Here is an 18,198-nt window from a genome sequence, read left to right as displayed (position 1 = left end):
CGCTTGTGGTTTTGGAGCTGCTTCAAGAGCACGGCGTGCGTGCTAGAGCTTGGCAAGGGCCCAACCACAAAAAAAATACTCGCAGTCTGTACTTAAATAGATCTACTTGTGTCACAATAAAAGACTCGAGTAAAAGTAGTGATTCAACGCCGTCGTCTAAAGTCCCCGCAAAAGGGAAAATAACTGTCGAGGGGCGTCGGAAGCAACAGATCATCTTTTAACTTCATTCCGGCTCTTTGCGCTGTCAAACCTTCGCTTGTTCGGAGCCAGCCAAGCGCCGCGCAAGCTAGTCCGTCCCGCCGTGGAAGACGTTTGGGGCGCTCAATGCTTCCTTTGTGTCATGTCGAGGCTGCGCTGAGCAGATGGCAACCATGTTGCGCCCGTGACACGTCTGACGCCTGTCAGGTTGCGTGTCGCCGTGCCCGGCGTGCTCATTTTTTTTTGTCATTGAGTGTCTCACTAAGAATCTTCCACTAATATCTGGAATAAAGTTTAGCTCCTAGCCAACATACAAAGGCGGAGATTTACGATTTCAACATATTTCAGTTGCTATTTTCCGATTAGCCGAGGCTTTGTTGCCATCTTGTACCGTTTTGGGGGGGAACCAAAAAACCACCAATGAGTGAGTTGTGCGTGAATAATGAACAATGGGTTCCAGAGTAAAAAAAAAAAAAGTTCAAAGTCACGTCATTTTCAATTTTCCATCTTCATATATGATCAAATTAGTTGTTTCTGTCTCAGATCTTTAAATTGATTTCAATCTAATTAAATATGATTGACAGACGCTTTTATTTTTTTTAGCTTGTTCTTAACCAGTCATCTTAAACTCATATTTTTTTTATAACCCATTAAATATGAGTTTCATGTCACTTCTGACAAATTTCAACCAATCTTAAGCCTTGACAGAGATTTCTGTTCCGTGTCTCTGGCGGTTGTTTTTTTGCCTGATATCTGATCAAAAATGTATCAAGTGGGATGTGTCATGTGACCTGCTGCCCATCATCTGCTTTAAAGAGTCTCACTGCAACCGAGTTCCAGTAAAACAGAACTTCGCTAAATTCAATTGGTCGGCTTCGCTGTACGCTTATTGCATGTGACATTCAGGGAATGTTTATGCGCTCGTAAAAAAATCTTTGCGGGCTCCGACTGGTGCGGAGGTTTGTATGGAACCGACATGACTTGTTTGACATTTATGTACGCTATCGTTTGACAGCTGCGGCTTGACGACCGACCGACGTAGCTCGTTAATACGTCGGCGCCGCTCGTATACGTTTTGGCCCAATCTGTCTCCATCTTTGCCGAACAGGTGCCAGATATGTTATTAAGCTCCTCTGTGATTTCGCCGGGCGGCCTCGGCCTCAGGTTGGACACTTCATTTGGCTAACGGATTAGCCTGTTGAGCCTTTTAGCGCTAAGCCGGTCTCGGGGATAATAGAGCATCGCTTTGCGAGACAACACACCCCCCTATCATCCTCGCCGATGGATTTTCCACATGGTAGCGTTCCCTCCCGTTGGGAGTCAACTAACTGCCGTCACTATCGCTATCTAAGCCCCCCCTTATGCTCTCCCGCGCATGGTCACGTGTCGGCTCTCGTGATCCAAAAACCTTCTTTCCTCCGAGAACCCCCCCCCCCCACCCTCCTCCTCCTCCTCTCGTGGGAAGCGACCCAAGTCCGTCTGCGTCGTAATTCCGGCGGAGAAGGACGGCGAGTCTTGTGAATGGCGGAAAGACAGTCATGCTCCTGACTCATCGAAATTCGTGTGTAATTTCTCTCCCGGCGTACTGCTTAATAAAAAATGTCCTTATTTGATTTATATCATTTGGCCCTTTGTCGTTTTGCCGCATCCTTTGTCAACACTCACAGCCGAGTATGCGGACAAACAAGTTTTTCATGCGTGCGAACGTTGTGCGCATTCACGATGTGCATGATGTGGCCGTATATATTTATTTCATACTGCCAACGCCCGGCGACATTCCGGTTAAAAAAAAAAAAAAAAAAAGCACATGCTGTTTTAATGATTATAATTACGCTCTCCTTTTTGTGGCGGCAAATCGTCGTCGGAATAGCGCAAAGCGCTCGACGGCGTAGCCGCGCGTAAACATGCTTCACTTGATTGCTAATACTCTCGGAGCAAAAAAACACGTCAGAGCGTGCTGACGAATGCAGAGCTATTAGTATAATGATGATGGCCGTGGTTAGGAGCGATGGAAAGCATCTTATGGATCCCATTTTAGACCGCAAAATGTCTGCCTTTAAGCCAGACAATGTTGTTGTTTTGCTTCCTTAAAGCCAAATAGGTTATGATTGTCGTTCTCCATTAATTGGCGTGCTGTGATTCGTCCTTGCTGACCGAATCTGATGACTCGCAAGTCTGCTTGCAACTTTAACATCTGAGGAGAGCAAGTGTGAGGTGCTGCAGCTGGCCACGCCCACAAATCCTCCTGTGTTTGCGGAAAGGTTAAACATTTCTCTGAATTTGCACGCTTTTATCGGAGAGTCACTGTACGGTTCAGCCTCGACCTCTGACCCCGGGCGTTTGCACGCTTGTCTTCAGGTGATCGATCGGGGAGAGTGTTCAGAAAAAACGCTGACTGTGTTTATAGAGCAGTCCAAGCATAAGGCCTGCCTGCTAGGGTATGTAATCAGAAGAGGCTTGTGTTGTGAGGAACATACTGTACTCGACTCGGGCTGCTGCAGTGGAGCGACTATAAATAGTTGGCGCTGATAATCAGAAGAAGAAAAGCGAGAAGAAGCAGCAAGCCGGTGAAGAAACGAAAAGTCAACAAACACTGAGGAGATGATAGGGCAGAAAACGTTTAGGAGATAAACCGGCGTGGATATCTCCGCACGTAAACATGTTTGCCGTCCAGCTGGCATGACGACAAAGGCTTAAATCCGATTCGATGGCACCGCGCTAAAGCCTTGCTGGACACCTTGATCATCTTTTTTTTTTTCGAGATCATCTGCTCAAATTCACCTGCCGGCTGTCAAACTTGGATTCGGTTCGCCTTGCACACACACATATTTGTGCACACAGCAGTCCCAATGTTCCCATTTGGAATTCTACCAAGCCCCCCCTCCCCGCCACACACACACGTCACCATAGCAACCGAGTATGCGTTCGTACACGCACACACAGAGTCATTCCATATTTGCCACATTCTCTCTCTGCGCATCCCACTCACGGCTCCTCCTCTTACAGCGTTCCTCCAGGAATGTTGGCCGCTCTTCAAAAGTCCTAAATCAACTCCAGGCGGCGAGGCGGGTCGGACCGGGTCGGGCCCCCCTCGCTGCATGTCGGTCGCCCCCTGCGCCCCGACTCTCCCCCTCCTGAAAAAAACAAAAACATTAACATCCTAACGTCACGCTGGATTTCTTCTCATCGTCAGCACTTTGCTATTAAACACGTTCCCGCCGACCGAAAGGACCCATTCGGAATTTGCGCCATTGACACGGCGGGAGGATTTAGCCGAGCTGTTTCTCCTGCTGCTTGTCAGCTCGCCAAGGTCTCGCTTGCCATGAGTCTGTGGTTTGGAAGGAGGAGAGAGAGAGAACGAAAGAGAGGAAGGTAGTAGAAGAAACTTGGCGATGATCAGCTGGAAATATTTGGCTTCATGACATCGTGGGTGACTCGCAGCTTTTGTTTACTCCCGTGTCGCATTTAGCTTTGCTCGACAATTTGGCCGTCCTCAAACTTGGTCATATTTTGCTTTTGTTGACCTACAATCTCAATTCAAAATGGCCGACGTAGCAAAGCGCTATCATTAGCGGGAAAGAAGAGTGACCAAAGACAGTGTTGTCCACGTTGGAAACTTTGGAGAAAAGAGGCATGAGAACTTCTCCAAGTGCGACTCTTGGATCATTTCCACACAGTGGCCGGAAAATCACGACTCCACAAGTGTCCGTGTTGTTCTTGGCTCTCCGATGCGGTTTGTCGATAAGCGTTTTGATAAGAAGAGCAAATAAGTCCTTTTATAGCCTCAACCGTGCATGGCGCTTTTTAAGGTAGAACATGTAACGTAAAACACGTTTCAACTTCTGCTTCGACTCTTCACGACGTCTAATTGGAAACATGTCAAGGCTTCTGAGAAAAAGAGCTTCAGAGAAGGTTCTGTTCCGCGCTCGCTAATGTTTACCTCATGGCGGTAATGGCGAGGCTAATGTCTACGGTTCCGTATGAGGCAAATAATCTCACTGGAAGGATTTACGAAAAAGAGCCGTCGGTGTTTGGAAACGCTGCTAAGCGACACGGCTACGTCATGTGACTTTGGACGCCGTCCGTCTATCCACCCGTGGCTTCTCCTCGCATCTCCTCACGGGCAATCAAACAGGAGCCGGAACGTACGTGCATGGAAAATAAAGCAGAAGTAAAGGCGAAATTAAATTAAATTTCCCGCGACGCCACTGATTGAATTACTACCGCGGCACGAAACGACGCTCGGCCGCCGATTGACACGAGGGCGTGCAGAAGAAGCGGAGGAATGGAGATTCCACGGAAGAACATTTCCAGGCACGCTGAAACCAGTTCTGAAACCGGTTTTTGTTTTGCCTGCTGCAAAATGATGAATGTAGTGCCAGCACATTGCTCCCAGATGTGGTGTCACAATTTTGTCCCCATATGTGAGCACGGCGTCACCGGCACTACCTTTAGCTGATCTTTCAGACTTGACACCATCTTGAAGACTCTGAGTGTGATTGATAATATTTGACATCAGCACTTATGAGAAACTAAATCAAGGTTCGATCGGTCGATCCGACGACGACAGCTAGCATGACGCTAATGTAGTACGAGTGAGTCTCACTTACACTGACGGGTGGCTTCCTCTTGAGCTTCCTCTTGAGTTTCCTCTTTGCTTTCCTGTTGCGAAGCACTTAGAAGCTTTTAGCGGCGTCCTCTCTCTTCATCCCTCGCTTCCTTAAATGAGCATATTTCAACACTCTCCATCCATTTATCTTTCTTACATTGTCTCACGTGTGATTCACGGCCGTTCCGCGCACCGCGAGCGGAGATCAAAATCGGCTGTTTGTGCACAAAACAGCTTAATGGAGTCATTTGTCTTCATATCTGAATTATTTAATATGGTTTGGCGTTAGAGAGCTTTCGCTGGCGATTCTAAGCCCAGCAAACATTCTCGGTTCATCAGTGCGGCATTAATATTTTCAGTGCAGAGCATGAATGACATGATGTTATTTTTGTCTGTCTACATGTTGCTGCACCATTTGTGTCTTGGCCTTGTTAGTTTGCTTTACACGATATGTCCGCCCTCGCACCAGCACTTCTTGGGCCCCTTTGTAACACCCACCCATACTTACAATGCTCTTTTCCTGGCCCGCAGGGTAGAGACGAGGCGGACTGTGCCAAGCAGGAGGCTGGAGAAAATAATTAGCCGTGCATGCAGACACACGCCTAACATGACTGGTAGGTAGACCGACAAATAGAAGATAAAAGACAAAACATAATTTTGATGATTGGTTTTAGTTTAATGGGGGAGGTGTTGAGGGGGGCAATATACTGCATAAATTAATTCATGTTCATTCCAGCCTGTCTGGTGTTTCCTAGCATGCGTTAGCTTTAAGCTAACGGTCACTCGTATCTTGCTCTCTCAAATTACGCTTATCAGATTTTTTTTGGGCTGCTTCAGGTGTCATTACTATCAGTGTGTGTCGCTTTGCCATATTAAAAAAAAAGCCAAAGCCGTGCAAAAAAAGGGGACTAGGTCAGCGAATAAACAAAACACAAGCATTTTTTTCTTTTGCATCTCAGACTTTGTTCTCGCCAATGTTTGTCCTGCTAGGCCGGCACAGGACTTCTAAGCTCGCGTTGGAGCGCGGCCGGGATGGCGCTGGCAGAAAGGGAAAAAAAAAAAAAAAGTCCTACTTTGGCTCTTGATGGCTCGCCAGCTGCCGTTACATAATGTCGCTCGTACACTTGTGGGAATAACGTGTGGACAGGGTGAATCATGAATGTGGATTCTGGTGCTTTCCGCAGAGCAGGGGAGCGAGCCAATTTCATGATGTCATCGTCTGTTGTTATGAATAGAATCAAATCAAGATGGTCGGGTCCCCCTCTACTCTACCTTTCAAAAGTTTTGGGTCACACAGGTAACTTTGTGGCTTTCCCTCCAAAACGCACCATTTGCTTAGACGCAACTGTATGCAAACGCGCTTCGATCTCAGCCAATCGCAACTCGGAGCCGTCGGGATTTTCCTCCGGCAAAACGTCGCGGTCGGCTCATCTGGCCGCACATCTGGAGGGCGTAATTGTGCTTTAATCCCGCTTTAAGCGACGCGCCGGTAGCAGCTATCGAGTCCGAGTCGACCGGACAGATGTTGAGGGAATCGCTGTGCTTGATTCTCGTGGAAAAGAAAATGTCAACATGGAGATTCACATTCTCCTGTCGTTTTTTTTCCTCCTAGATTCCCTGATTGGTGTACTTTATCAGTTCCTTTAAATAGATGAGACAATTAAGCTTTTCGTAAAAATGACTTCGCAGTTAGCATGTGTGTGTGCGTGCCGATGTCAGCCGTGCTCCTGCAGCCCCAGGTGAGATTTACGAGGTGTTAAGAGAGCTCGCCTACGAGGGCGAGGTTCCGTGAGGCCGGCACTCATGAGTACGCTGCGCCCCTTCAAAGGCACCTCAACCCCCAAAACCTTCAAGTGTGCGCCATCACCCCCCCCCCCCTTCCAATCGCACCTTCTCAAGTGTCCGCCCGCCCGCCCGCCGCAACATCGGCCACCATTTTGTTTACCCGCTTGGCAGCATTAAAGCAACCTTCCACCTGAAGCCTCTCCACTCAACAAGATATTGGCCCCAGGCTCCAAAAAAAAAAAAGGAAACAAGTGCAAAGTCTCGGTAATTGCTCTCGGTGCGCCTCATGTTGTTGTGAAACGAGCAGACCGTTTATGAGTTGTAACAGGACGTTCTGTACTCGCATGCGGGTCCGGCGCTATGCATAACACTCTGGCACATCTGACGCTGTTCCTCAAACACAAGCTTGTTATTGTTATTAGATAAAGGAAATCAGGGCACAATAGGTGGGACTCGAAATCAACTTTATATAGAAGGAAAAGATCAAGTCATGGAAAACTTCTAATTGCACACGGCAGCCAAAATTGACAGTGGGATGTTTGCAAAAAAAAAAAAAAAAAAGACTACAGCAGAGTTTCACAACATTCCAATGTGAGAGTCTCTACAGCAAAATCTTTATTTCCCCTCAGCTGCCCACTTTAGGAGATTTGTTGATTTGAGTGGCGGCCAACCCGCCGGTGATCCTACTAAAAGCTTGCTGCCGCGTTTTTAAGTCAATATTGACATTCTTGTCCCGATTTCAAATGCAAATATCTCCTAGGCCCGTCCGAAAGTACACCCAGCTGCTCCAGAGCGCGTCGATTTCAAGTTAGCGTTTGTAATATTTTTTGTTTGGCGACTCGGGTGAATTGCTTGAACCTTAACATAACGAGGAGGAAGAGTGAAGCTAGCAGTTGTTTTCACACCTCTGTTTTTTTTTTTTTTTTTTTTAAAAGCCACTAGCGACTTCATCCGCTTTACAAAGTCGAAAAGTCAAGTCATGTGCTAGCAGACACAAATGTGTGAAAAGTTCCCAGTATATAAATGGCAGCCATTAGCGTTTTTGCTAGTATGTTGTCGCTCGAAAAGGGCTTGTTAGCGACATCCGCGATGCCTCAATGGACACAACCCCCCGTTGGGGATCTGGTCTGAGCGATATCATTCCGGCTAACAAGCAGCCGCCCCGCTGTCCGCAGCTCATTGATCACCGCCGACTCGGCGGACATTTGCTCGCCGAGTTGGGATTGAACGGAAAATGCGGCCTGACTTTTGACCGTCGCAGCTGTTGATCAGCGCTCGTGGGTATTTGCAGCTGTCGAGTACAACGAAGCCTCCGATTTTTTGCGGCTTGACGAGAAGACCACTTGGATTGTCCTGTGGTATTTCCGCTTCTGCTTCCTCTGAGGCTCCTTGAGGAGAGCACTGCTTGAAATCGGCGCTAATTTCTGTTAGCATATCTATGGCGGTTCCCCATATATGTTAGCATTGGGGTCAAGTGGACCCTCGTCTGCGCTTTCTCCCGTCCGTCAGCTCGTAAATGTCACGGCGTGGACGGATGAAACGCTCCGAGAGGACTTTTATCCGGCCCCGCGGGATTTGGGGACTTGCAACCGGTCTGCTTTCTTTCAGCAGTACAAGTGCTGGATTGATTTGCGAGATAGCGAGCACAAAGGTTTATTAGAAAATAGTCCAAATGTAATGATGTGGATTATGAGAGCCCACCCACAGCATCTGCCTGCCCGCCCGCCACTGTATTTGTTTGAAGAGTTAATTACGCGCGCTCAGACATAAGCAGTACCCCCGCACAATCGTTTATGAGGCGAGCCGCGGGGCTTCTACTTCCTGGGTTTACCACCTCAACCCCCCCCCTCACCCGTTTCCTCACCATCAACGACATTTTATCGTTATTTCAAAACTGGCCATACCCACGGCTTTTCCACGACTCAGCAGAAACGACGTCAAATCGGCAAAAATGACTTTCACGGCGCATTTCACGGGCCAAAAATTCAATTTCTTGTTTTCTTTCTGATCATGCATTCTTAGCAACATTGTCCATCCCCCCCCGCCTGAAATATATTTTAAATAGACACCAAAAAAACAGCTCAAGGCCTTTGACTAACGTGACTAAATGTAACGTGATGGCTTTTAATGTAGGCTAATGCGCTACGCTAGCCAGCCAGCCTCTGCTTTTAGCCTTCAACCGCTCTTGAACGGCATCTTTTATTCCTTTAGCTCTTCTATAGCACGAAAGTTTGCGATGTGAATTTCATGCGCCTTGCTCTTTTATTGTGAAATATAACTCGGCCCGTCTTTAATCAGCCGCTCGCGTTCCCTTGTCTGATGAGGTTCTCGCTTCTTGTGTCACATCATTTGTTCTTCTTTTTCTTCTTCTTTGGCGGTTCTCGATTGCTTTTGTTCAACCCGGACGGAAGGTCCATCCAAGATTCTCGATTGTCCACGCGTGTGATTGGTTGCGTGACGTATAGATTTTTCAAAACCCACTCTGAACTTTCATCTAAGCTCTTAAAAAGGCCTTTTTCATTACTAAATCAATCCTGGGAAAAAAAAAAAGTCCATCCCGCTTCTCCCTCGTTAGCTGCAGAAGCACTGGTTCCAATTTCCCACCGCCGCCGCGAGCCCATTGGCCGATGCCGGTACATACCCCCGACACACCCACTCCGCCCCAAAAAAAGGCTTGCTGGCACGTGCTACGAGCTGGCCTGTGTGACTGGGCAATTAGTGGCTTGGATGTCTGTTGTGAGAGCGTCATGCCCGCCCACACACACATTCAGCAGCGAGCGTTGCCAAGCGCAAGCAGCCATGTTGACATGACCTGAAAGATGAAACGAGATCAGAGTGTCAACATTTCTCAATTACAGTGATCAAAACGATGCCAGTTGTCAGGATGCTTGTGCACTGATTGGCTATGTGAGTTGACAAAAATCATTTGGGGGCTCAGGATGAACAAATAGAATCCAACAAAGCTCACCAGTTCGGATTTCTGAGGTGCTTATTCTAACGTATTGGCGGGGAAAGTATCATTTAGCTTTTTGTGCTCTTCCCGTAATTCTCAAGAAAAGATTCTAATTTTGCCCAAAATTTCTGTTCTTAATTTCCCTTGTCAGCAGAAATTTTGCATCCCTCGTGGCCTTTCCCGTTTGCTTCAGTAACCGCAGACGGGATGATGCCCTGCGGGACGCCTCAATCCGGGCTTTGACTCATGAGGCGACTAACGAGATAGCCGCCACACAATATGATTAGCAGGGGTCGCGCAGGGGACGCGTGCTTGCTGGCTTTAGTAGCGGGAGGCGGGACGAACTCGGGCCCTTTCTCCGCAGTTGCCTTCGGGGTGACGCTAATGTCTCCCGTCTTGATGCGGGCCCTCTACGTCCGCTCACGTTAGAGGCCGCTCCGTCTACCCCCTGAAGAAGGCACGCTGGCTGCTAGCCAGGTTAGCGATTTAGAGCTCGCGCGGCGGCACTGAAGGCCCGCAGTGCCACCCGAGTGAGTCACGGAGCTGATGATGCTAACGCGCTAGTGCATCGATTGCCCGCTTTAAGTGCATTCAATCACGGGGTTATATTGCAGGTGTCAAACTCGAGGCCAGCGGGCCACATCTCACATTCCATTGACGTCAGTTCAGAACTAGCAAATTCAAGATAATTAAATACCTTTCTGTATGCGATGCGATTCGAAAACATATTTTCACACGTATCGGCCAATGATGATCAGTCACCGATCAATCGGAATTTCCCTACACACACTGTGTGCAGAAGGTGTGTGTGTGTGCTTGCATGCCTCTGCAGATTGGATGACCCAGAATGTCTTGCTCTCATGTTCTGTCAAGAGCGCTCACGTGCACCAATGCAGCGTGAGGACACACACACACACACACACACACACACACACACACACACACACACACTGTACTGGTGTTTACCGTCTGGGAGAGGCAGCCCATATAGAAATATAGCTACATACCCCCTCTCGCCTGTTATCTTTCTCCTCCTCCGCCAACGTCTATCTTTCTCGTTTATCTCCGCTGCCCGATTGGACGATTGGACCGGCGGCCTGCGATTGGATGAAATCCACCCTCTGTGGTTTTATGGCCTGAACTCACTTTACTGATAAATATAAAAAGAAAAATGCCGCAAGGGAAGGTGGGGATTTGTAAATTATTTATGATTTTTTTTCTTTTGTGGATGTCTTGAAATACGTGTTTGGATAGTATCATTGGAGCGTGGATCCCGTCGACCCACATGCCGCCACACTTGTCGTTAACCATTGATGCCATCCGCTGATGATTAATGACACTCGTTTGAACCTGATGATCACTGCATGGGCGTGTCAACCGTCTCCGATGTCACGCTCCCCGATATCGTGCCGCCTTTGTCTCTAGGCGTCTCGAGTTGCTCAACTTGCTGTGACAAAAGCACATGCGAAGCGTCAAGGAAGAACATTTAGATATCTTCACATGTCTGGCATGATAATTACTAGACCGATAGCGTTTGATAAATAAAATTGACTCGGTTGTTAACGTGCTTGTTTACGCGTCGTCAACATTCAGCTGCGTCCTAAAAAAAATCTGGGGTGATCCTGCACTTAAATGTGGCGTCCCTCAGGGATCAATGATCAGTACGCTTACTTTCTGGAACTGCCAAGACTTTTTAGGTTCCTTTCCATCAGTAGCTATGTCAGCTTGATCCTACATGAATTTGTCATGCTAATGGAAGTTTTTTTAAGCCGCTGGTTTTTTTATGAGGACTAGCCTCGCCGTGACCTGGTGAAGCCGGAACGTCGAAAATGGACTTGCTGTCAAAGTGTCTACATGGGCCTCACAAGAGCAACACAGATGGTGTTATGAATGCCAAGTGGTGTTCTCTCTATCCCGCTTTTGTACACGTATACGTGCATACGTGGTGTAGAGTGCACATGTAATGCGCCGGGGTCAAAGTCATGGATAAATATTTAGCATTCCTCGGGTCCGGCGGAACCTCGCGTGGCCTCGGAGAGCCGGCAGTGCAGCCCGCCCCCCACCCTGCACTCATCCGCGCATCAGTGCCCCTGCGCCGAGTTCACGCCTGTGCACTTGACTCAACGCTGATCTGAGCCTAAAAGGCACCGCCGGTTTATTTATACAGCAGCGTTTGTACGCAAGGCGAATCGGCCACGCTAACCGCACAATGCTCCCGTTGAGGGCTGAAGGCGATGAATGTGGGAACCTCCTGAATCTTCACCCTGATCCTTCCTTCCTCTTCTTCTGCTGTTTCGTATCAGCCTTGCTCTTCGTCTCCAGTCCTGAGGAGTCCTTGATGTGTTCTGACACCAGAAGGTCTCAGGGGGCCGACGACTCTGTTGTGGTTTTTGGACATGCACGTGTAAGGCACATGTAGAATGTGTGTGCTTATACAGTATGTGGCTGAGATGAAAACTAATCAGATCCAGGACCACACACATGCTCGCAAGGATCCGGCGGGGGGCACCGGGGCCCCTGGCCCTCGGGTGCCCCGGCCCAAGTCTTTGCCAAGAAAATCACCTTCCAGTCCATTGCCTCCACCCTTCTGAACGCCTACACACACCTCTCCCTCCCACGCCACTTTCTCATCTTTCATAGATTTTTCTGGATCCGCTCAAGGCAAGAAAAATTGCGAGGGGCCTCACGAGGCTTTCCCGTGTCCCCCCTCCCTCATGTGTCATGACCATGCTGGTGTGTGCGGTGTGTTTGTGGTTTCTTTACAATATTTTTTTTTATAGCTCATTACAGAGGTGGCTGAGATGTGGTGATGAATGGAAACACTTGGAGGGGGTACCGAGAGGTGACGTTAGCCGCCATCTTGACACGCGTATCTCCATTCATGGAAAGCAGTGCTCCTCAAATAGTTTGTGTGTGGGGGGGGGTGACGCCAAGGAATATAATATATAATTTCACGCAAACACTGATGTGGTTTGGACCATAGTCTTGAGACAAGTTAAAAAAAAAATATTAATTGAGAAATGTTGCTACTTTTTCTCCTTGTCGCCCCAAATTAAACGTTTGACACTTTCAGCAGCAGCCAGTGTGACTTATTGCAAAGTCCCTTGACAGCCATTAGGCTTTAGAGACATGAAACTTGATCTTTGGGCTTTTAACTAGAGGGGGCGCGAACAACTAACCCCGAGACACCCCCCCTGGGGTCTGATGAGTGGTATAAATTTAGGGCCACGTGTAAAAAAACAAATCCTATTTGATTTCTCCAGTGTTTTTCAAACTCACTTGTTGCCAAGAGAAATGATTAGAGTTGCTAAAAATAGCCACTAAATGGTCCTCAGCACCTTGAACTTCGAAAACGGCTAGACACATCCGTTTAGAAATAAAAAATCATCCTGCCAAATTAAATCCAAAGAATCGTACGAATCTCCCCCCTCGACTCTGATTTGAAACACGAAGCCAAGCTGTCAAGTCGTAAAGTCTCAAAGTTGCTTCTCGTAATTAGCTCGCTCACGCTAACTTTGAAGTATTTGGTGAATGTGTGTCAGCGTGCGCAATTAAATGCTGAAGCCTGCTGCGGGGGAGAATGCCTTGTTTTGTTTTTTTGTAGGCCCAATTAACCAAAAAACGTCAAGGGGAGAAGCCCCTGCGGCGTGTGGGAAAGTGAATGAAATTCCATTTGGATGCATCACAACAAACTCGCATTGTTTCCACTTTGATTTATTTCATTCTGTATTTCGGTCAATCGCAAGCATATGATTAATTTGCGTCACAATCAACCTGTCACTGCGTTGTATTATAATATTGTAAACAGATGTGGTCAACACATTTATCTTCATTAAATATGACGCCATGTGCTCCGCACAAATCCGTAGCACACTTTCAAATGGAGATGAGCGCAAAAACATCTGCCCGTCTTCAAATCTCTCGGTTTTGCCTTCATCCTCCGAGTTCTCCTTTCAACTTTTCCTTTCATGCCCTCACCCGTAATGAGTTTTTATCTTCATTTCACCTCGGCACGTGTGAGCGTTGGCCTCTTCGTCCGTTATCTCCATGCCAAACTCTTGTCTCGTTTGACCTTGGAGCGGACGAGTACGAATGGTGACTTCAGGGAATGACGTTCAAGGACTCCCGACTGGAAAGTAAAAGTTCTTCCAAAAATGAGCAGGGGGAGTTTTTCCACAAAAATAGACCACCATTTTTTTTTGGGGAATAAATCTGAGTGGACAAAAAAAAAAAAAAAGGCTCCACGTGTACCACGCAGCCAAGAGAATGACAAAAATTACAATTTAATTGGAATAAATTTAGCTTCTAAATGTAGGTCAGTGCTACTCTGTTTCATTCCATTGAGAGTGACACCAGCATGCTACTAGCTACCATCTTAAGTTATTTATGGATATCCAAAATCCATTCCATTCAAATATAGATTTTCTTTGAATGCAATGCCCGCCATGCCCTCTTTGCCCTCACCGCCTGCCTTTTTGTTAGCCATGACCAAACGAGAACATTAGCTCATCTATTCTGCAAGAATTTCTTTCACTCAAGCAAGAACAAAGACGCCTGTCCGCCGTCCTCCCGCTCTCCCGTGGCGATAAGTGGCCAATTGTTGCGGCGCAAACAAACACTAGCGTGTCGCGGCGCTTTGTGCGAGACGCTCTCCAGTATGGAGCTTCTCTCGTTAAACCCAACTTATCATAATGAAAGAGTTTGTGTGTCATGTGACTCCTTTTGGTATGTGCCACTTGGCCGCCGGGCAGCAGTATCATACCGTCGGTCATAATACCGTTGATTGTTTCACTATCCCGGAGTGATTTGGACGATGACTCCGATTGATGTGAAGTTGCGTCACACTAGTGTGTCATTAAACGAGTTGAACAAAAGGTTGGTACAAATTGAAACCAACTCGGGCAACTTCTGTACACTCATTGTCAGCATGTGGGTCAAGTGTCAGTTTCAATATAACTACGACAGTTAAACATGGTGTTCCTCAGGGATCAATCATTGGTCCACTTATTTTTGCATGCATACATCAGTTATGTCGTGACGGATATAACAAACCAACACACCTCATTTGTTATAATTGGTCGATGTTTGTCTTGTTCTTTTTTTTTTTTTTTTTTTTTCTTGTTTTCATGCTTTTTTGCTGTAATGTATTCCCTGTTTTGCATTTAGTGAATTTCCATTTTTCTTTGAATCCTGTCGGGTGACGCCCAAAATAATAATATGAATGTGTTCTGTCGTCTTGTAGGCTGGATCGACCTTCCCCCTCCACGACTTTGAGGTCGACCTTCGACACGAACAACAACCTGCGAGGTCATTCATCAAGGCCCGAGGTCGTTCGTACCGCACGCCACGAGGGGTCTGCTCCCTCAGGGGACCACCGCCACCCCCTCCCCTTTCCCCCTCCCCACCCCCCCAACTTGAAACCCCAGAGCCCGGACCCTGCGATCTTCCGGCGATCGACCCGTCCCGAGTGTCGAATGACAAGCGTGCATCCGAGGGCGGGGCTTGCCTCAGTCTCTCGTGATTGGCTGCTGGATGGAATTGAGGTGAATGGAACACATGCCCAAGGAGCAAGAGCCTAACCCACTCGAGGGCGAAGAGAAACGGTGAGTCGAGCGCATTCTGCACCGGTATATCCGGTCGGGCCGGTCCAAACGCAAAGAGACACAACGTTTCGTGATCAATAAATACCCCGACATGAATACTTTCTGTGCATGATTAAATATAAATATAAACTTCCGTGTAGACAAAAGGTGTGGATGCCCCTGTTTGAAACGCTGCCAAGGACATTTTGTCGGCACGTGCTTTTTCGAAGCAACTTTGATGACGTGAGATCACTTCACTTCTGTGTTTTCGTTCTCGTGCAAGTCGCGCAAGTGTAAACAAGCTCGAGGTTTTCCTTCCCGCGAGGATGTCCTGTCACGAAGCGCTAATAAGCATTGTTATGCGTCGCCTTCGCTGCGGATTGTGTGACTGATTACATCATGGCCGCTTTGTGCGCCAAGGGGGCTTGAATATCCAGTCGGGCCGTGAGCGGCGTTCGCTCCAGGCGAGCGACTGTCAGCCTTGAATAAAGGTGGCGTAATTAAACGGGAAAGAGAATCTGGACATGCTCCCTGGATGAAAATCATTCTCCTCAGTATGATGCGATAGCAATTACCTGGTCAAAGAAGCAATTTTGACCTCCGCTGCCAGTGGCCATTTTCCTTATCGACTCAGTCAAAGCAATTCGGGAGTAAATATTCCGCCACTTCGGGAAAATAGCTTCTAGAAATGACATGAAGACCTTGAGAAAATTGTGAGAAGATTACGTGGGTATTGAAACTTGCGTGACGTCTCTCCCGTAGAAAATGTGTACAGTAATTGGTTGACAAGGGCGGCATTATACTTTGAATGTCACGCACCCCTCCCAGCATCAGTGACGGTCACATGTCTCGGGTCATGATGATTTCTTTTACTTAGCCGGCTTTTCAAAACATCCACAGAACTGCATGATCGATCGCTCTCAGGCATTTTTTTAATAATCAATACTCTGTTCCTCTCTTGTACTTTTCACCCCCGCAATCACATGAAAGCTATAAATCTATATATGGTCTGCATATTTTGCACCTATTATAGCTAGATCCGGAAAGTTCCCTCTCATCGAATGTAGTCACTCCTCGGGTCAGGTGGAAAAGGGCGAGCGTTAGCCAATCAGGAGCCGGCGGTGGCGGAGCTTAGTGGGAAGCTGCGCAGGGGTGCGTTTTGATGAGCAAGTTAAACTTAGACCAGACAGCGCTAAGGTTGCACGGCGGAAATAATCCGGCGCTCCACTCAGACGTCGGATTGATTTGTTTTGGGGATTTTTTTTTGACATGCACATTTTATCACCTTGCTGTGTCACCAGGTGAGAACTTTATTGTTCTTTCTTTTCTGCACATCTGCTGTGTGTGTGTGGGGGGGGGTTTAGCTCAGGTTACTTGGAGAAGACACGTGAGCAATATCACGCATATCCCAGTGCCGTGTTCCAACCGCGCCTCATGACGTTTGGTGTTTTGCAAAACGCCGCCGTGACTCGACTTGCGACCACGACGCACATTCCGCTCGTGCAGGCCCGTTCATGTTTGTCTTCAACAAGAATTTGCACAGACAAAAACAAACCTGCAAAAAAAAAATATACAAGCACGTGGCAAACAGAGCGACATCATAAATAAGGTGGCCAAAAAATAATCATCCATGTTTTGATGTCAACAAAAGCAGCCATGTTGAAACCGAGGCTTGTTTTAAAATGTGACGTCCACGTTGAAGCTGAGGCTTGTTTTGAAGTCACCCTGCCTGTTGGCTGCGGCAGAGACGCTAAGCTCATGTTTGGCTAGCGGGCCGTGTTTATATTTCCATCATGGCTATTTTGGGCTTAGGTGCTCTCGGAAGGCTTTACGTCCTCGTAAAAAACACACTTCGGGTTTTCCTGCTATGTGTTTGGCCATTAGATGGCGCTTTGGAATATGATTCACCTTTACTTTTTGAGTTGCCTTTTGACACTCGAGGCATTCGAAATGTCTTCAGTGTCACGTTGCCGTCACTCTGGAAGTCGCCGAAATAGTTGTCGGAAGCTCTTGCCAGCTCCGATGGTCCGATGATGCTAAATGCCAATTAAAATATCCTTAAAAGGAAAGCCAAAGTGAGACATCATTTGATGGTTTGAATCCAAGCGGCAACTCTTAAATGCTAATCACCTCGTTTTCTCGACAGTGTTGACTGACGCATCAGAAGGAGAAAAAAAAAGTTTTGAAGCCGAACAGAAGCCAGCGTGACACCATCTAGAAATGTCACGGACATTTATGGCTCACGATAAGACGCCAAAGTGTTTCTCTCGGGGTGGCGTCAGAAACTGGGACTCTCTTTCCCCTCCACCGAGCCGCCGTTAAACGACCTTGATGTGACGGCAAGACGACGGATTCCGAGAGCCGAGCGACTCCAGGGATTGAGAATCGCTTCCATCTCTGACGCATGCTGATCCTCTTCTGAGGCTTTTGTCACAAACGCCCCCCATACTCCTCCTCCATCTGCGCTCGCTTTGCTTCCCTGCCAGAATTTACATCTGAATTTGACTTGGCGGCTTGTGCACGCCGGCAACTCGGATCTCGGAATTCCCGCTACGTCCCCGCCCTGCTAATGGGTTTATTTATTTTGACACAGAGGTGATTCCAAAACAAAAGAGCCAAGATGACTCGGCTAGCTATGCGAGAAAAACCCCGCGATTGTGTGCCCGCCTTGGCCACTAGAGGGCAATGTAAACAAGTCGTACACATTTATTGATTGACTTTCTCTCACTCACCCAGGTGGCTCAATGGCCCAAAGAGGAAGAGGAAGAACAGTCAATGTTCGGTTAAGAGTATGACGGGTGAGTAAGCTGCGTGACTCCATTTTTTTTTTTTTCCATACTTTCCCCGAGTATCAAGCTCGCTTAATCCTACGTGGCAAAAGGCCATCTGGATGACCTTTATTGTATAAAAAAAAAAACTGTAGTCTTGGAGAGCATAATGAAGGTGCCTCAAGGCATGCAGGGAAATGTTCTAACCTTGATTTACCCCTGATGGAAGCCGCTTCATCTCCGTCAAGGATGTACTCGCCAGTTTTCCGAACACACACACCGGCGCCCTGATCTGCACCCTGT

At 47.6% G+C, this 18,198-nt stretch overlaps 1 protein-coding gene across 7 annotated transcripts in view; it reads left to right on the top strand.

Annotated features, from left to right (window-relative positions):
- LOC148382695 (thyroid hormone receptor alpha-B) overlaps window positions 1-18,198 on the top strand; it is a 41,824-nt gene that overhangs the window by 15,339 nt on the left and 8,287 nt on the right. For 4 of the 7 annotated variants that reach the window (XM_088359211.1, XM_088359212.1, XM_088359213.1 and 1 more), the window contains 3 exons: window positions 5,339-5,421; window positions 14,788-15,148; window positions 17,864-17,925. In XM_088359211.1, the coding sequence (XP_088215337.1) occupies window positions 15,093-15,148; window positions 17,864-17,925 (118 nt within the window). In that variant the 5' untranslated portion in view covers window positions 5,339-5,421; window positions 14,788-15,092. Of the gene's footprint in view, window positions 1-3,527; window positions 3,571-5,338; window positions 5,422-14,787; window positions 15,149-15,521; window positions 16,429-17,863; window positions 17,926-18,198 lie in introns of those variants that run through there. The other 3 variants (XM_088359214.1, XM_088359215.1, XM_088359216.1) reach the window with 3 other exon arrangements.

The sequence above is a fragment of the Syngnathus floridae genome, chromosome 18, assembly GCF_059516105.1.
Source record: "Syngnathus floridae isolate MCC-2025c chromosome 18, RoL_Sflo_1.0, whole genome shotgun sequence".
Classification (NCBI taxonomy): domain Eukaryota; kingdom Metazoa; phylum Chordata; class Actinopteri; order Syngnathiformes; family Syngnathidae; genus Syngnathus; species Syngnathus floridae.
This window is presented reverse-complemented; position numbering and strand designations above follow the sequence as displayed.